Source organism: Gracilinanus agilis, chromosome 6 (genome assembly GCF_016433145.1).
Source record: "Gracilinanus agilis isolate LMUSP501 chromosome 6, AgileGrace, whole genome shotgun sequence".
NCBI lineage: Eukaryota > Metazoa > Chordata > Mammalia > Didelphimorphia > Didelphidae > Gracilinanus > Gracilinanus agilis.
Genome location: NC_058135.1, coordinates 161,652,050 through 161,672,475, shown reverse-complemented (window position 1 = coordinate 161,672,475; position 20,426 = coordinate 161,652,050). Strand labels below are relative to the sequence as shown.

General features: G+C 40.4%; 1 protein-coding gene across 1 annotated transcript in view; it reads left to right on the top strand.

Annotated features, from left to right (window-relative positions):
* The first annotated feature begins 3,165 nt into the window (after nt 1–3,165).
* Nucleotides 3,166–20,426, top strand: part of ARL9 (ADP ribosylation factor like GTPase 9) — an 18,241-nt gene continuing 980 nt past the window's right edge. The window contains exons 1-3 of the mRNA XM_044681328.1: nt 3,166–3,426; nt 12,365–12,533; nt 16,105–16,280. Of these exons, the coding sequence (XP_044537263.1) occupies nt 3,166–3,426; nt 12,365–12,533; nt 16,105–16,280 (606 nt within the window). The remainder of the gene's footprint in view (nt 3,427–12,364; nt 12,534–16,104; nt 16,281–20,426) is intronic.

The following is a 20,426-nucleotide window of genomic DNA, read 5'->3' as shown; positions in this document are numbered from 1 at the left end:
CTAACTGGCTGCTGTCCCCTGCCCTTCCCATCTTCACAAATAAGGCGTCTTCTCCAAGTTCTGTCTGGCTTGGGTTCAAACTGGAAATTCTTAACACTAGTTCCAACTGATTCTGAAGACCCGCTTGTTGCATTTGCTTTCCACTTAATAAAGCATGATTTACTAGCATAAGAGGCTGAAAATGGGGTTTTCCAAGCACCCTAGCTACGTGCTTGGAAGTGCTACTCCATGAAAAGGAGATATGGACCATTCCTGGTTTCTTCACAGCTAAGGGGCTGCAGGACATTTTTTTCTGCAATTATAGTCACTTTCCTTTGCTACATAGTGTTAGGGGGACCTGGTGGTTCACACTACATTATTATTTTTAGAAATATGCAGCCTTTCTGTGTCTCAGATATAGCAACATACTGTAGTGACCTAGCGTACTCAGCTCATGAAAGAAATGGCCATATCAGTAGGGTGAGAGGTTTACTCCTGTTGAGCACTCTGGCGAAAATTGGTTTCACCCTGTTTCATACAGAAAGAGGTAACCAACCAGGTACTACATGGACCCTTTTTTAATATCCTAAAAGTTGGTGAGAAGTAATTCACAGAGCAGTTCAGCATTAGCAGGGGCAGTGTTGAGACCTATCTAGGTAGGAATTGTGTACCGGTGATAGGTGCTATCCTTCAAGTAAGCAGCTACAACTTTCTAGTTGTGGGTTTCCAATCCTCGCATCCCGAGACTCACGAAGTATTCTCTTCTCCTGAGCTTGCTGTTTGAAAGTGTGGCCTATGCCTTTGCCAGCTCCCAAGCCACTGCGGCTAAACAAAAAAGCTCTCTCTTGTTTGGTTGTTTAGCGGGGGTGTGTAGGGATGCTGTTGCTTCTTGATGTCCTGGAACATTCCCTTGTGATTACTTCATCCTTGTTAATAAAGTAAGGCTACCCTGAAGCCCCAACTTTGCTACCCAAACTTCTTCACCAGAGTTTTCAGGACTTCGCTTGTTGTGGAGTCAGAGAACCATAGGGGAAACTTCTTGCCATTTCCTTTTGGGATTTTAAAAGAGGAATTAGTAATGGCTTTGTACACTTGAGACATTTTGAACTCGGCCGGAACGGTGTTATTTTTGTTATGAGTAACAAACGTTTATTTCTTCTGAGTACGTCATATGTTACAGAAATGATTATTAGCAAATGTACTTACTAGGCCTATTTGTAGTTCTCTGGTAAAGGCTAATCATTTGTTAGCTTAAGTAAGCCATAAAATCTTGGTAAGAACTCTTTCTGTGAAAATTTTGACCAAGGTATATCCTACACATATTCGTGAAGTTCAGACAAATCTCGTAGTTGTCATTATTGCTGGGCATACTAATGCCTGTCATAAGCTGACCACAGTTTAAACAAATGATTATAATTAACAGAAGTGTAAATAGGGCTCTAATTTTGCTAATAATTGTTCCCCATGTGAACAGGGCTTTTGCCAGTGACATTTTGTATAAAATTGTAACTATGTATGTATGTCTGTATACATACATATATAAAATGAATGTGGATATTTCAATTCACTGTGACATTTTAAAATAAAACATTCGAGCAGTGAATGGATGAGAATGTCCCCAGGGTCAGGATTTTTGTGGGGGACTTAAAGAACACTGAAAGTTGGGTTCCTTTTATTTCATTCCATTTCAGGATGAATTTTTAAAGAAATGTCATCTCCTTGCTCTCACCAAAATCTAAGTACAGGCTGGTATCCTGAGAGGCCACACAGTTTAAACTTTTGGAACCTCACCATGATTTTTTAATCTACTCTAGCCTTTAGAAATATGCATGTGGGCCTGTAATCCCTTCTAACAAAGAGAGTTTGGGGGAAGACCTGTGGCATGATTAAAAGAGCAGCTAGAATTGGAGTGGAGGCCTGAGTTCTGATTTGAGTTCCTGGATTACTTAACCGTGTGACCTCAGAGCCTGTTTTCCTTCCTCATTGGTAAAATGGGGATGAAAATGCTTGCACTTCCTACCTCACAGGGTTGTTGTGAGGATCAAATGAGATAACGAATGTAAAGTACTTTGTAAACTGTAAAAGGCTATATATAAAATGCTGGTTATTATTATTGACCAAGTGGTGATTAATAAACATTTGCAAAGGAGAGGTGGATTTTTCAGCAAGCCTTAGTAGTGATTTTTAGAAGCTGGCATACAGCCTATTTGGAAGACTTTGTTATATTAACCTGCAGTTTTCTCCACTTACTCTTTAATCTTTCTCGCACCATTGCTGTTCCATGACTGCCTCAAAATCCTACCGGGATTTATTTGTCAATAATGGATGAGGATTCTGGGTAGCAAAAGGATAAAGCACCCGTCTGATGGAGGCAAGGGTGGTGCAGCTTTATATGTAAGCCATTCGGCAGGAGTAGAGATGGGTTTGCCCCCCTTCAGTGGAAGCAGTTTTAAAATAAGCATTGCTTGGTTTTGCTGATCTAGTTTGGCAATGTACAATAAGGATTCTTAAGAACACGATTTGTCCAGATACGGGCTCCCAAACTTGGGCGCTTGATTTATAGGGCCAGGGAGGTGGGGGAGAAAAAGCTGGGGAATCCAAGGCAAAAAGGGAGGGAGGGATCGGATTTGATGACCCTGCGTTGGTTTCTCCCATTTCTGTAAGTCATCCTGGCTACTCGTAAAATAGTGGGTGACTAAAGTTAGCAAGCTTCTTGCCTTGCTAAGTAGAAGTGGCTCCGCTTACGTTGCTTAAGAAAAGGAAGCTAAATAAATCCCATTTTCCTTTCAAACTGGCAAATTGAGGAGCCGGCGCGTTGGGCTGAAGCCTCTTGGCTGGTATTTATTAGGTTCTGGATTTTTAATCCCGGGCAAGCTCAAAGATTGGGTTTAGAAGAGGTCAGCCACTTTAGACCCCTCGGGGCGGGCGGGCTCAGCTGACAGCTCGGGATGCAGGAGGGTGGGCCCTAGGGACAGTCCCTGCCCCGCTAGCTGTGCGTGAGCCCCCGGGGAGGACTGAGGGCGGGACTGCGGGAGCTCGGAGCCGCCACCCCCCTCCTAAGGCTGGAGGCTCGCTTAGCTCTGCTCGCCCTTGGGCTCTGCTCTCAGTCCCAGGCGCTCTGTCACCCAGCCCAGCCCGTACTCCTCTGCACGGTTGCGACGTGAACAGCCCCAGTGGCCAGGGCCTATGGCCGGCCGTGGCGTGAGGATGGTGGGGCTGGCGGCCGCGGCAGCCGCGATGACAGCAGGGGTGCTCTATGCCGTGTGGAGCTACGTGTCCTGCCCGCGCACCGCCGCCGAGTCAGAGTTGCCCCGACCACACCAGGGAGAGCCTCGGACTGCTGCTTCTCCGCAAATGGGGAGGAAGGAGAAGAAAGAAGTGCTTGTAATGGGGGGAAAGAAGGCCGAGGGCAGCACCTCGGTTGTTCCATCCCAGAAGCAGTCACAGGTAAGGGGCCAGGTGGGCCGAGCCGGGCTCTGCCCGGTGGAGGCGGGAGGCGGACTCCTCCTTTGCGGGCGGGAGGACCAGGGCTAACCAAAGGAAGCCTGAGAGGTGGCGAGGGATGCTCTGGGTCTCACTGGGCCCTGCCGGCCCCGACCTCTAGCGTTCTCCACGGTCGGACCTGCTGGGCGACGGTGTCTGTTATGGTGCATTCTGACTCTTGGGGTCGCCGCAGCTGCTGTTTACCGATTACAAGTGGCTGTCCAAAAGGCAACTTTCCGCTGAATGGAGGGATCTCAGAGAGTCGGCGTTGCTTGAGGCAGAATTGCTTTGGTCTCCGGATCTCTGAAGTGGTTGGGAGCGTGGCCCCCGGGAGGGGTTCGCTGTTCGGAAGCCAGGAACAGTTTCAGCTCTGATCCGTGGCTCTCAATCTGGGGATTAGATTTTTCTAGCATTGTCATGCGCACAACAGGCCGCTGGGGGACGCAGTGAATAGAGCGTCGGGCCTGGAGTCAGGTAGACACAGGGCCTTGAGTTCAAGTTCGACCTCGGTCACTTAGCTGTGGGACTCTGGACGAGCCACTTAGCCCTGTTTGCCTTGGTTTTCTCATCTGTAAAATGAGCGGAGAAGGAAATGGCAAACCACTTTTTTTTGTCTCTTTGCCAAGAAAACCTCAGGTGAGGTCAGGAAGGGTTTTGACTCATTGAAACGATTGGACGACAATGTGCATTACACGTTTGTGAGTCCTGGGAAAGAACATGGGAAATTTACATGGGGAAGTAAATTACCACCATTTTTATTTAGTAGATAATTATCAAGAAGAGAAAGTATTTCAGTATTCTCAGAAATGCCAGCATATATATACTTTTTTTTTTTTAAAACCCTTGTACTTCGGTGTATTGTCTCATAGGTGGAAGATTGGTAAGGGTAGGCAATGGGGGTCAAGTGACTTGCCCAGGGTCACACAGCTGGGAAATGACTGAGGCCGGATTTGAACCTAGGACCTCCTGTCTCTAGGCCTGGCTCTCAATCCACTGAGCTACCCAGCTGCCTCTCATGTATATACTTTTGCATTTCCTCTGAATATGCAGGGCAACCCAAAGATCTTAGTGCAGTTTTAAGTTTAGAGTTTAAAGTAAAAGCACCAAAGCCCTGTATTATCTGGGTACAAGTAGGCAGGAAAACAAAATCACAGTTTGTGTCTTAAATGTGTGTCACTAGGAGGTCGAGGACTTAAATGAGGATTAGTTGAATGAAATCAGAAATGCAATTTGACTTTTATCAGCATCTGTAAACCCCCTTATTCCAGAGGTTACCTGTTTATTGGGCAGAATAAGTTGGAGAAGATTGAATTGCTTGCCAGATCCAGGAGTGGGGAGGGAAGGAGGAAGAGAGCCAATTTGGATCATAGAACTTCGGAAAACTTATGTGGAAATTTATTACATGTAATTAGCAAAAAATAAAAAAAATGAAAGGGAAAGAAAAAGAGAATAAATTGGAGACACAGGAGGGGGAGAAATGAGATACCAATGCTATTCAATTAATAGGTATGAACCCTCTAAGGTGAATAAGGCTGCATTGTGTTGTGTCATCCACTGAGTATTTTAAAAATACAACTTGACAAGGTTTCTTGGCCCCACAAAAGGCTTCAGACTTTTTATTGGTAGAGGAGAGAGAAGGCAAACTTGAAGCAGATGAACAAGATGCCTTTTGGCTGCTTCCTCATTCCCTCTTCCTACACTCCACTTTGCCAGATAATTGGAAGGAGATCTAGCAAGTAATTAAAGTCTCTCTAAAAAAAGGATTTTAAACTTAGGATCTGCAAACTAAAAAAAAAAAATCTTAATTACATTGTAATAGAAGTGGTTTCCTTAGTAATCCTACATATTCTCTTATGTTTTGTTTTGTTTCCATTTTAAAACATCTGAGAAAGGGTTCATAGACTTCACCAGAGTAGCAAAGGGGGCCATGACATTAAAAAAAAAAAAAAAAAAGGTTGAGAACCTGCTTTGAAAGGAGAAAGCGCAGAATGGAGCATAGTGAACTAGAGAAAGTTTGGGGAATATCCTTAATTGAAGTAAATGGAAAGCAAGAAATTCAGGATTAGCTTGAGAATAAAAAATAATAGGCTTTATTAATTCTGAGCCTCAATATAATGTCTTTATTGACATTTTATTTCTTATGTCGTCATCATTTTTCCAAGTATCCCTCCCTCATCTGATATCTTCTTTTTATTTTAAAGAGGAAAAAATATCAGCACAACTGATAGAAAAAAATCTGAAAACATATAATTGATAACACTTCTGAGCCTCCCACATTCACAAAGAGATAGTGTGGGATTATCCTCAGCTATCTCTTTATTCTAATTCTGCTTGATCTTTATAATTTTGTTATATGTATTTTTTGGCACTTAGATGATTGTAGTTACTATGCATATTGCTTCTTGGCTCTGCTTACTTCATTCTCCATTAGTTCATGTCAATCTTTCCAAGTTTCTCTGTATTCATCACACTCAAATCTCACATACCAAAATTTTTTTAGCTATTCTCCAATATTAGGGCATCTACTTTGTTTCTAATTATTCACTATCATCAAAAAAGCACATTATACATATTTTACTGTCTATTAGACTGTCTTCTTATCGATGGCTTCCTTGTGGCATAAACCCAGAATTGGAGTCTCTGGTTCAAAGTATATAGACATTTTCATCACTTCATTTGCATAATTTCAGATTTATTTCCAAAATGCTGCACCATTCCACAGCTCTACTAACAATATATTATTGTGCTTTCCTTTCCACAATCCCTCCAATATTAACTATTGCATTTTTGGTCATTTTCGTCAATTTGCAATGAGGTAAAACCTCAGGGTTGTTTTGATGTGCATTTATTAATTTGGATCAATATTTATTAATTACATTGGTCTATAGTTTTCCTAATGTGTTTTATTTTTCCTTGGTTTAAGTATTGGGATTATATTTGTCTCATAAAAGAATTCTTATATGGTGCTTTCTTTTTAAATTTTGAGAATAATTTGTGAAGCATAGATATTAACTCTTTTTTAAAAGTTTGATAGAATTCTTCTATGAATCTCTCAGGACCAGGAATTTTTTCCTTTGGTAGTTCCTTTTTGTTATATCTATTATATTATTATACCTATTCCCTTTTCTAAGATTGGGTAATTTAAGATCTCATCTGTTCTACTGAGATTCTGAATATTTTATATTTTTAGAAGATATTCCTTTATTTCTTTTGTGTTTTCAGTTTTGTTAGCTTATAACTGCATAATATATTCAGATTATAATTCTTATTTCTTCTAGTTTTGTAGTGAATTTACCTTGCTAATTAGCTATTTTGTTTTCTGATCTCTTAATCAGATTATTCAAAAGTTTTTCAATTTTTATTAGTTTTTTTCAAAGAACCACCTGTTCATTTTATTTATTATTTCAATGAGTATTTTTTGTTTCCAATTTTCCTTTCACCTCTAATTGCTAATATCTCTTCATTTATGCTTATTTTAGGTTTATTTCTTGGCTTTCTAATTTTTAAGTGCAGATTCAACTCATTGACCTTTTTTTTTCTATTGTTAATAATATGATTTCCCCCCTGAGGACTGCTTTAGTGGCATCTCAGAAATTTTGCTATGTTGTTTCATCATTATCATTTTCTTTTATATAATTATTAATTTTTTTGTGATTTGTTCTTTGACCTATTCATTATTTTAAATTACATTATTAAATCTCATTTGGGTCTATATCATTCGTTGGGTTCCCTGAACCAATAATTACTTTTATTGCTCTATGGTCTATAAAGGATGTATTAACTATTTTTTCCTTGTTGCCTTTGTTTGCAACATCTCTGCTTCCTTGTACATATCAATTTTTGTAATAGTTTTGTGAGGTAATGATAAATGTGCATATTTTTGGTAGGCTTCTTTAGAAAATACCATACATAAGTCTTTTAACTACATTTTCTAGCAAATTGTTCAGTTCCATATTTATCCTTTGTTTGTATTTTTGTTAGTCTTAGTCAGAACTGAGAGGGAAGTTGAACTTTACTGAAACTATTGTCTATGTGTTCTTGTAGCTCAGATGTTTACTTTATTTCATACCAAGGTATTTTGAGTGAATAAATTTATTAGTGATATTGGTTTATTGCCTATGGTTTCTTTCTGCATAATGTAGTTTCCTTGTTTATCCCTTTTAAATATTTGAGTTTTTAAATATTTAAATACTCTCTCATCCCTGTTCTCACTCATTTTTTTTTATTATTTTCCTTTGGTGTTTTGCTTATTAGATCTGTTTTCTGTCCTGCATCTGATTAGATACTTCTTATCCTCTTTTTTTACCTCTTAGTCAAGTAGGTTCCCCCTTCCTCTTCTTCCCACAGGGAGGGGAAAAGACTCCCTTTTGGCCCTGTTCATCATTTATTTATTTATTTTTTTGTTTAAAAACCCTTGCCTTCTGTCTTGGAACTTATTATTTATGATACAATACTGTGTATTGGTTCCAAGACAGAAGAGTGATAAGGGCTAGGCAATGGGGGTCAAGTGACTTGCCCAGGGTCACACAGCTGGGAAGTGTCTGAGGCCAGATTTGAACCTAGGACGTCCCATCTCTAGGCCTGGCTCTCAATTCACTGAGCTACCCAGCTGCCCCCTCATTATTTTTTAAAATAACATTTTTATACCTATTTCCAGAGAGGGTTTCTCTCACTTTGTTCATTATCTATACTTTCTTTCTAATTCTAGACCCTCATTCTCTGATTCATGATCCCTATAATTATCCGGTCTCTTTCTCTTTATTCCTCATATAATAAAAACTTCAAGGTGTATTTTCTGGGCTCTTCCCTCTTGGCAATTTCTGCCACACTGCATTAAAAAACTTGCCTGGTAAGTCCCCTTTTCTGTTGTGCCTCATTCCCAGAACAATGTCAATTCTTTTTTTAAAAATTTATTTAAATTAATTTAGAATATTTTTCCATGGTTACATGATTCATGTTCTTTCTCTCTCCTCCTCCCACCCCCTCCTGTAGCCAGTGTGCAATTCCACTGGGTTTTATATATGCTATTGATCAAGACCCATTTCCATATTATTAATATTTGCATTAGGACAGTGATGGCAAACCTATGACACACATGTCAGCACTGACATGCATAGCCATTTTCGATGACACACAGCCACATACAGAGAAATATGGGGCTGCACGCCAAGATGAAACATTTGCTGTAGTGTAGTGTAGACACTCTGTGCACTATAAATGATAATTCTACCTATATTAATTTACCTGTTTTGGTTTATTAAATACTGTTATATATTACAATTATACATTTTTGTTACTTAAACTATAAATTTTGCAAAATTATGGGTTTTTTTTCCTTGAAGTGACACACTACCCAAGTTATGCTCAGTTTTTTGGTGAATTTTGACACACCAAGCTCAAAATGTTGCCCATTACTGCAATAGGGTGAACATTTAGAGTCTACATCCCCAATCATATCCCCATCAACTCATGTGATCAAGCAGTTGTTTTCTTCTCTGTTTCTGCTCCCACAGTTCTTTCTCTGGATGTGGATAGTGTTCTTTCTAATAAGTCCCTTAGAATTGTCCTGGAGCATTGCATTACTGTTAGTAGAGAAGTCCATTATGTTTGATTGTACCACAGTGTATCAATCTCTGTGTATAATGTTCTCCTGGTTCTGCTCCTTTCACTCTGCATCAATTCCTGGAGGTCGTTCCATTTCACATGGAATTCTTCCAGTTCATTATTCCTTTCAGCATAATAATATTCCATCACCAACAGATACCACAGTTTGTTGGCCATTCCCCAATTGAAAGGTATCCCCTCATTTTCCAATTTTTTTGCCACCACAAAGAGCAAGGCTAATAATGCTCATTCTTGCAGGTCTCAGAGAGAACATTGCTTCATGATAAGTCCCTCCCCCCATGCCCTGATTATGTAGCCCACTACTGATCTCTCCCCTCCTTTGGTTATCTTTTTTTCCCCATTTGCCTCAAGGTCTCCTCCCTGGAACACTGCTCTCCTACTCTCTTGGGAGCCAGTCACTCCTAGGAGTTCCAACTCCTCTGGCCCCAAGGTAGGACAAGTGATCTTTTCAATCATGAAATCCTCTGACCACATCCTGCTCAAAATCTTCATCTCCCTTCATAAAACATATCTCTTTAATGTACCTATATAGAAGCATTCATCAATTGAATCCCCTTCCAAAACAAGGCTTCCTTCCTTTCCTCTTTCCACTTTTTAATCCTATTTGCTTTCTCTTCACTCATCCTCCCATAGGCTTTTCTCTTCCTGGGACCACAGAGCATCATCTTCCCCTTGTTACTCAATTTGACCCAGGTACCCCACTCATTTCCTTTGCTTCCTCTTTTCTCCTCCTACCCTTTCATGTACCTGCCCATTAGTCCCACAAAAAACATAGACTCACCTGTAGACAGTGTCTCCAGGTTCTGCCCATAATACCCTTGGCCCATCTTGTCACTGTTTATCTCCGCCAGACTTAGGCCCTCATCCCATCTCATTGTGCACATTAAAAATTTTCTGTCTCCAGTAAAAACACTTAAGACAGAAGGACAGAAGGGCAAGAGGTAGGCAAATGAGGGTAAGTGACTTGCCCAGGGTAACACAACAAGGAAGTGTCTGAGGCCAGATTTGAACCCAATAGGCTCAGCTCTCCATCTATTGAGCCTGCACTCTCCTTGTTTACATTTAAAAAGAATTACTAGTCTCTGAACTCACTCTGTTGCTCTCATGTTCTTGGCTCCTGTATTCCCACTTCCTGCATTCCTTTTGTCTTTTCACTTTCTGACTCTCCCTTTTAATGATGGTTTTCTTGGAGGCTGTATCTCAAATGCTTGGTAGTCCTTGGCTCACCCACTCATCTATGTGCCCCAGCTGATTTTTGGGTGGACAGAACTGCCCCTGGCTGGATGCTAAGCCCTCCCTCAGGGTTGGCAGACTGGCACCCAGCCCCATTCATGATGTTCTGTCAGTGTCCTGTCCCCCTTTCTCTGTCCCTCAGTTCTATGTCTCACCACCAGTGGTCCAGACTGAGGAATGTTTGATGTTAGGCTCTACTTGCGCCCAGATACCATCTTAATCCTTCCCCTCTGGCTGTCTGGTTCTGCCCCTAGAGTACCAGAACCCAGTCTTTGCCCCGGCAAACTTCCCTGGCTCAGAGCACATGTTTCCACAGCTTTCTGTAAAAGAGGAGTGGAGGGGGCAGCTGGGTGGCTCAGTGGATTGAGAGCCAGGCCTAGAGACAGGAGGTCCTGGGTTTAAATATGACCTCAGACACTTCCCGGCTGTGTGACCCTGGGCAAGTCACTTACTTCCCATTGCCTACTCTTACCACTCTTCTGCTTTGGAGCCAATACACAGTATTGATTCCAAGACAGAAGGTAAGGGTTTAAAAAAAAAAAGGAGTGAGGGTGAGCTTGGGTCTTTGGGTTCCCTGGTACAGCCATACATTGCCAGTAGTGTGGAAGATGGGAGACAGGATCTACCTGTCTCCTACCCCTGAGTGAACTCTGGGGTAGGTGTTAAATTGTGGGGGTTTTTTAAACCTTTTTTTGGATTCTGAGTGTCCTAGGCCATGGAGATAGTGGAAGTTGCTTTCTCTTTGGCTTGCAATTTCTGTTTTAGAGAGGTCTGAGAGGTTGTGAGGAACAGAGATGTCTAGTACTTCATTTTATCCCCAGATAGAAACATATCTCCAAATGTATCAGCTCCTTTATAATTGTGGTTTTTCAGTCATGTTGGACTTTCTGTGATCCTAACTGGAATTTTCTTGGCAAAGATTCTGCAGTGGTTTGCCATTTCTTTTTCTGACCCATTTTATAGATAAGGAAATTGAGGCAAATAAGGTTAAATGACTTTCTCTGGTTCACAGCAGCTAAGTCTGGGGAGGCTGGATTTGAACTTGAGTCTTTCTGACTCTGGACCCTGAGCTCTAGACACCCAGCTCCCCTTTATAATTAGATAAGGCCAAACTAAACATTTGAAAGCTTCAGTGCCTCCTTATTACTTCTAGCCTTTAAAGCCCTTCCCAGTCTGGCTCCAGCCTACCTCTTTCCACCTTTCATTAATTAATTAATTAATCAACTAACTAACTAACTTATTTATTTATTTGTTTATTTGCTCATTCATTCATTCATTCATTCATTTATTTATTTAAAGCTACATTCATGTCACATTTATTGTGTACTTTTGGTTTTTAAAGCAAGCTTCTTGTAACAGAGATTCCTAGTTAGCAGGAACCAACCATTTCTTTTATAATACAATGTATATAAAAATGATCATTTTGTTTGGTATTTATTATTCAAACAAATAAAATGAGCCAGGGGTTGGTGGAGAAAAATAATAGCAAACAGAAGACTTCCACCCGGAGAGGAAAATTCAATGCACTCTCTACAGTTCTGGCAACCCACTCGCATGCTTCCAGTATAGGAATGGACTTTAAAATGTAGTATTCAGGGGCAGCTAGGATCCGTTGATTGAGAGCCAGGTATAGGGATGACTCCCCACCTTTTAGAAACTGCTCCCCCTCTCAAACGCTACACTCCACACAAATCAGCCTGCTCGCTGTTCCCCATCGGCACAGTTCCATTACTCGTCTCCATCCTTTTGCCCTGGCTTGCCCTCCTGCCTGGAAGCCCTCCCTCTTCACCTCCACCTTGGAATCCCTCGCTTCCTCCCAAGCTTGGCTCCATCCTGCTCCAGGGCCTCCCAGAAATTACCTTCTCACCCATACGACCACGTTTTGCCTTTATTTGTACATATCCATGATCTTCTCCCAAATCCGACGTAAGCGGCTGGAAGGCAGGGACTGTCGATGGTCGCTTCGGTCTCATCAACTAAACCGATGGTCCTTTGCTTCCTAGGGAGCACAGACGTCGTCTAAGATTCGTTTTCTGTTTCACAGGACAAAGCCCCAAATAAGCAAGTCCTCGTGCTGGGCTTGGATGGAGCAGGAAAGACCAGCGTCCTTCATACCCTCACCACCAATAAAGTCCAGCATAGCATCGCTCCCACGCAGGGCTTCAATGCCGTGTGCATCCACAATGGCGACGTGCAGGTGGAGTTCCTGGAGAGTAAGTCATCGATAAGCCCCACCCACACCTATCCCTACAACACTGAAACCCCAGTTTCCACCCCATCAATACAGTCATTGGGGATTTTGTGCTGAGATATGGCAAGAGATCCATAGAGGCAACTTTGGCAATCGCAGATGGGAGATTCTGAGCTGTGGGGGGCGCTGTGGGAACAGAGGGACGGGGAGGAATTCAAAAGAGGAGTTTTTTGGAGGGAGATTTCAGAGAGAGCCCCTGGCAACAGAGTTGTTCATGGGGAATGGAAGAAGAAGAGTTGAGGAGGATTCTCAGATTTCAGACATTGGTTTGAAAAGGAAAGATGGGAAGTTCAGAAGAAGCAGAAGAAATGGGTGTTTTGTTTTTCCAACTTTATTATTTTTTTAGAATATTTTTTTCATGGTTACATGATTCATGTTCTCTCCCACCCCACTTCACAGAGCTGATAATTCCACTGGATTACACATGTATTATCACTCAAAACCTATTTCCATATTATTCGTTTTTGTAATAGAGCAATCTTTTAAAACCAAAACTCCACATCCTATACCCATATAAAAAGTGATAAATCATATGTTTTTCTTCTGTATTTCTACTCCCACAGTTCTTTCTCTGGATGTGGGTATCGTTCTTTCTCAGAAGTCCCTCAGAATTGTCCTGGGTCATTGCATTGCTGCTAGTAGAGAAGTCCATTACAATTGATTGTGCCACAGTATATCAGTCTCTGTGTACAATGTTCTTCTGGTTCTGCTCCTTTCACTCTGCATCAATTCCTGGAGGTCATTCCAGTTCACATGGAATTCCTCCAGTTCATTATTCCTTTCAGCACAATAATATTCCATCCCATCAGATACTTCAATTTGTTTAGCCATTCCCCAATCGATGGACACCCCTTTGTTTTCCATTTTTTTTTGCTACCACAAAAAGTACAGCTATAAATATTTTTGTACAAACATTTTTCATTATTAAAGAGCCAGTTTAGGGGGGAAGATGATTAGTTTTACAGATATTGGGTTTGAGATGCTAATGAGGAAGCCAAGTGAACACATCTAGCAGAAAGCTGGTGATCAGAAGGACCCCTACTCATCAAAGCACTTTACTCTGCCAGGTCTGGAGCTACAGCATCAGAGGGGGAGGGGGGTGGATAGCTGTAGAGACCCAGGAGTTATCTGCAGGGATGTGACCACTGGCCTCATGGGAAGATAGAAGAGGGCTCAGGACAGAGTTTTGGGGATAGGCTACCCTCAGGGATCTTCATTTGTAAAAGACAGTAACACCTAAAGGACACCTCTTGTGGGATTGTTAGGATCAAATGAAATGATGCATATCAACTGTTTTGTAAACCTAAAGGGTTAGGTTTATACTTTCAGATGATTGAGAAACAGAATAAGTATTGATTTAGCACCCACTATGTGCTGGGAGTTATACGAAGTGATTTATAAATAGCATCTCATTTAATCCTTACAATAATCCTGTATGAAATTAGGATCCCCATTTTATAGATAGAAAAAAACAAGACTGACATAGGTTAAGTGACTTAATCAATTAATTAATTAATTTAAATTTTTTTTTCATGTTTACATGATTCATTTTCTTTTCCTCCCCTCTTCTGTTCCCCCTCCCAGAGCCAACAAACAATTCCCCTGGGTTGTACAAGTGTCATCACTTGATACCTAAGGTTAATTGACTTTTAAAAATTATAATTTTTAAACATTGTTCCATGCTTACATGGTTTATTTTCTTTCCCTCCCCTCTCCCAGAGCCAATAAGCAATTCCACTGGGTTGAGGTTAATTGACCTATGAGGGTCATACAGCTGGTGAGTGGCTGAGCCTGGGTTTGATCTCAGGTCTTCTTGATTCCAGGCCCAGCCCTCTATCCACTGAGCCACTTGACTTAACAACCATAAGACCTGACATTTCTATAGCATCATAAAGTTTGTAAAGAACAGCTAGATGGTGTATTAGATAGAATGCTGATTCTGGAGTCAGGAAGACTCCTTTTCCCGAGTTCAAATCTGACCTCTGCCCTTTTTAGCTGTGCGTCCCTGGGCAAGTCACTCAACCCTATTTGCCTCAGTTTCCTCATCTATAAAATGAGTTGGAGAAGGAAACTGCAAACCATTCTAGTATCTGTGCCAAGAAAACCCCAAAAGGAGTCACAATTGAAATGACTGAATAATAGTAACAAAAGTTTTTAAAGTGGTTTTTATATTATCTCAGTTAAATCACACAAAAACCTTGTGAGATATTGCAGGCATTAGTTTTCTCTTTTTACATGTGTGAAACTTAGGCTCTAAAAGTTGCCCATGGTTTGACCATGCCTTGTCCAAGCTCAAACAACTATCTGAGGAAGAATTTGAACCCAGAGTATTCTGCCTCTAAGGTTCAGCAATCTATCCATTAGATGCTATGCTGCCTCTCCAACTTCTATTTTACTAACTATTGGCCTAAATTGTTTTTAAACCTTTGTTCAGTCATTTTTAGTCATGCCCAACTCTTTGTGAGCCCATTTGGGGCTTTCTCAATAGAGATAACAGAATGGTTTGCCATTTTCTTCTCCAGGTCATTTTATAGATGAGGAAACTGAGGCAAACAGGAAAAAGTGAATTGCTCAGGGTCACCTAGCTAGTAAGTGTTGAAAGCCGGACTTGAACTCAGGAAGACGAGTCTTCCTGATTTCAGGCCTGGTGCTAGGTACACTGTGCCACCTACCTACCTGCCTTTTTAAGCATTTAGAACCAGAAATTCTCAATTCAGCAAAGAAAGAAGGCAAAAATGGGTCATGATTTTTTCAAAAGGAAAAACAACAAAAATGGAATAAAAGTTAGCAAACGAAATGTTTTACATAAGAATAGCTGATCCTTCAATGGGTCAGGACAAATGAACTATGTTCCAGGAGATGATCCTTTCTGTCCTTTGAGGCGAGACCACTCTCTGGATCTCCTTAGAGCCAAACACAGCCTGGGAGACAATGACGATAACACGACTCCTGCGCATGTGACACTTTATGGCTTATGAAGCTCTTTCTTCCCACATGATCTCGTGTGATCAGTCACAGCAGCTCCTGCTGGTAGACAGCACAAGGATGACCCCAAAGCTGGGTTTTCTACCCAATTACTCCTCTGAGCTTCACAGTGTGTATGTATTTCTACCACAATCCAAGTATCTCTGCCTATGTGTCACATGCATACAAAACCAAAAACTTTTTTTCCTTTTCTTCCTCTAATCCAGTTTCTACTTTTGATTTCACTGTGAATTCTTTCGGGGGAGAGGAGGGGAATTAAAGAGACATGGGGAAAGACCCATTGGGGAAGCATTCAGGGAAAAGGATCAGAAGAATATGAGCTCCTTGAAGGCAGAGGATGTTTCATTTTTAGTTTTATAGCCTGGTGCCAGGCATAATGCTCGGCACATAGGAATTAGTAATCATTGCTTCTTGAATTGATAAATTTTGGAAACATTACTTTAAAATATTTAAATAAAAAATCTTGTGTCTCATCTAGGAAAAAAAAGCCTTCTGGGATCATGTATTTAAGGTTTATTGATATGACTTCCTTCCACTGTTCCCTGCAGTTGGTGGCAGTGAGCCTTTCCGTTCTTATTGGAAGATGTATCTCTCCAAGGTGCTGGTGTTAATCTTTGTGGTGGATTCAGCAGATCACAGAAGATTACCTGATGCCAAGCAGCATCTTCATCAATTGATCCAGAAAGATCCAGCCCTTCCTCTAGTTGTTTTTGCAAATAAACAGGTAAAACCCTGCATGTACACCACCCAGTAGGTGGTGGGTGGGATTTTTTTTTTTTTGCTTTCCAGTTTTTTTTGATTTTTTTAAACATTTATTAATATTTATATTTTAGAAAAGTTAACATGGTTACATGATTATGCTCTTACTTTCCCCTTCACCCCCCACTCTCCCCCCCTCCCCTGGCTGATATGCATTTCCACTGGTTTTAACATGTGTCACTAATCAAGACCTATTTCCAAATTGTTGATAGTTGTATTGGTGTGGTAGTTTCGATTCCCAATCATGTCCTCATCAATCCATGTATTCAAGCAGTTGATTTTCTTCTGTGTTTCCTCTCCTGCAGTTCTTCCTCTGAATGTGGGTAGCATTCTTTTCTATAAATCCCTCAGAATTGTCCTGGGTCATTGCATTGCTGCTAGTACAGAAGTCCATTACATTGGATTTTACCACAGTATATCAGTCTCTGTGTAGTGTTTTCCTTTCACTCTGCATCAATTCCTGGAGGTCTTTCCAATTCACATGGAATTCCTCCAGTTTATTATTCCTTTTAGCACAATAGTATTTCATCACCAGCATATACCACAATTTGTTCAGCCATTTCCCAATTGAAGGGCATGCCCTCATTTTCCAGTTTTTTGAGGTGGTGGGATTTTTTAAAACATAGAAACAATTTTTTTCTTTACTTTTCAAACATCTAATTTTAGGCTCTGCATTCAGGACTAGAAATGAAAAACAGATTTAGCCCTTTTTTCCTACTTGGACCCAGGGGAGAGAATTAGGTTCATTGGGTAGAAGCTAAATGAGACAAATTTAGGCTTTAGGTAAGGAAAAATTTCTTAATAATTAGAATTATCTGAAAGTGGAGTGAGATGCCTCCGAGGAGGTGGTGAGCTCCTTCACACTGTGGACTTCTGGCAAAGCACAGTGATTTTCACGTGGTAAGCACTAAGGAAATTCTTTATTTACTCTTTTTTTTAATCTTTACTTTCTGTCTTGGAATCAATACCAAATATCGGTTCTGATCATCATTCCTTATACACAATAGTATTCCATTACAACATATACCACAACTTGTTTATCTAATCCCCAAATAATGGACAATCCCTTAGTTTCCAATTTGTTGCCACTACAAGTAGCATTTTAAAAAAAATCCTTACCTTCTGTCCTTTAAGCAATACTGTGTATTGGTTCCAAGGCAGAAAAGCGGTTAAGACTTAGGCAATGGGAGTTAAGTGACTTGTCCAGGATCATACAGCTAGCTGGGAAGTGTCTGAGGTCAGATTTGAACCCAGGACCTCCAATCTTTAGACCTAGCTTTCAATCCACTGAGCTACTTAACTGTTCTCTACTGGTAATATTTTTTAAATAGAATTCTATATGCAGAGAAAGTGATGCCTTTCTTTAACAGGAGTGATTCAGGAAGTAAGAGTGAATCTGTTACCTTCTTCCAAAAACTTTTTGTTTGGTATTTTATTCTAGGTAGAAACATTGAAAAAGACCTCTTTAAAAAAAAAAAGAAAAGAAAAATGCCTCTTTTGTTTTTACATGTAATTGGAAAAATAAAATACATTTTCACTTTAAAAAAAAGAAAAGGGACAGGCCTGGAAACAGGAGGTCCTAGGTTCAAATCTGACCTCAGACACTTCCCAGCTGTGTGACCCTGGGCAAGTCACTTGACCCCCATTGCCTACCCTTACCACTCTTCTGCCTTGGAGCCAATACACAGTATTGACTCCAAGATGTAAGGTAAGGGTTTAAGAAAAAAAAGGGTCTCTTCAATAAGAAAAAAAATTGTTCTGCTGACTTGAATAGACAGTTTCCTCTAAGAGAAGCTGCAGGGGAGAAAATCTAATTTGAAGGAGACATAAAAGACCCCAAAACTGAATTCCAACTTCTCTACTTGGTGTCTCTGACCTTTGACATGCAGAAGCTGCTGATCCTCCTCTGTACAAGGATTATATTTGATTACATATTCTCTAAAATTCTGTGATAACAATAGGAGGATATTCTTTTACTTTGCCCTTTCTGTGGGAGGTAGTCTCTGACTATTGATTTCTCTATAGGACAGAAATGGAAGAGAGAAAAGAAACAAAAAGAAAAGAGATAGAGCCTGAGATTCAGAGATTTATAAACTTTGACCTGGAACACTTCCATTCATCTTCATATTAGGTTAAAAAAAAAAAGAAGAAAAAACTTGGCAAAACCTCATTGGAAAAGATATGGTTTACTTTGGCTTTCTGGTCTGGTCTTTTGTGCTTTTATCCCTGGTTCTGCCCTTCTCTGAAAAGGACAAGTTGGTACATGCCGTATCTTGTATTGTTAATACAACAGAAACCTACAGTGTTTGCTGTTTGCAGTATACAGAACAGTCTTGAAAAAAGGAACAATAAAAGCTAGAAATTAAACAGTAGAGAATCCGCCCTAACAGATAAGGGGTTTGCGGGGAGTCCTCCATAGTTTTGTTGGTAGTAACCAATATCTCATTGATTCCAATTGTTTTAAAAAAAAGAGAGCTGGATTTTCCACTGAGGAACATGTTGTTACACTAGCTGACTAGCTAACACAGTTCTTTACAGTTTATGAAATTTAATCTGCTTTGATGTTTACAACAACTTACTCTGTGAAGTAGGTACGCTGTGTAATACTATTCCTACTTTATAAATGACTAAGCTGTGATTTAGGAAAGGCAAATGATTTGTCCAAAATCAAATAGCTAGTAAGTCCCAGACTGGGAATTCCAATTAAGGTCTTCCACTTCTAAATCTCACCACCCCGTGACTGCCTTAAAGCCCCTCATGTTCATCATGGCCACTTTCTGACCCTTTTTTACATTTATACTTGTGCGTCCAGCATGTACCCTGTTTACATAGTAATAAGGACAAAATTTTGCCAAAATCTGATAAGTGCTTTTTACAGTATATGAGGGTGTGGAATAAAGGTATACCCATTCCCTAAGCTTCTATGTAGAGAAGGAACTAGAGCCCCCAAAAGGGATAATGGTTAAGATTGCCTGAGATTTCTGTCTAGGTTCCTACTTTTCTTTTTTTAAAGTTCCTGGTCAGTTAGAAGCATACTTTGGCTTGGAGATAGTCTAATTCAAAGCTAAGAGGTGAAATCCAATCCCCAGAGCAATTCTTCTCAGGGAAGTGTATGGTAAAAAAAATTACCTGAACCCCACCTTTGAGAGTTCATTGATAAGAGTGGTCCTTGGTTCAGGTCCAAAACTCCCAACTCCTGTTTGACTCACCCACTATCTAGATAAATGTGATAATGAGAAACTGAGGCACAAAAGGTCTGAACTCAATCTATTTATTGGCAAGACTGGCAGTTAACCAATAAATAGAAATAAACTGTTCCTCAGTAACCAAAGAACCTCTCATATAATCAGAGCAGCTTTTTAATACATTTTGATGCAGACTTAACTAAGATTGTGATTGATTCTTAATTATGCTCTCTGGCAAAAAGGGTCGTCAATGATCATAACAATAGGAAAAAAAAGTCAGCAAACATTCTCCAGAAAGCTTGTGACCGATAACCCTTCATTAACCTGCTAGGAAGACTCTTCCAGAGTCCATGGTAAAAGGAGGGACATGCAGTTCTAGTCATCATCTCCCCATAACATTCTACTGAAAGTCCCTCATTTACTGTTCCCTGTACCAGCAGAACTCAATGCTAGGAAAGCATCCAGTGAATCATCCTTCATCTTTCTTATCTCCCATAAGCACCCTGCTCGCCTTACTCTTTGGGATGCTCTGAATCTAAGCTGTAAAGCTTGGTTACAATGGATAATGCTATGATGTATAAAACTCTGAACTATTAAGTCACTTAATCGGGAATCAGGAATCAATTTCACATAATCAATTTCACAATTTCATGGAGGCATGGAACTCGCTGCTGATCTAACAACAGAGAACATAGAGAACTTAGAGGGATGGCTACTTAGGACAGTCTCTCGATATCATGTCTCAAGGGAACTTTTGCCAGGTGCTACTGGAAAGTTATCTGATCCCAAGAATTTCATGAATGTTCTAACAACCTTCCTAAAGACAGACACTGGACTCGTTTGTTAATATGCTTTGAATGCAGTCACTATATATATATATATATATATATATATATATATATATATATATATATATATAGAATAGA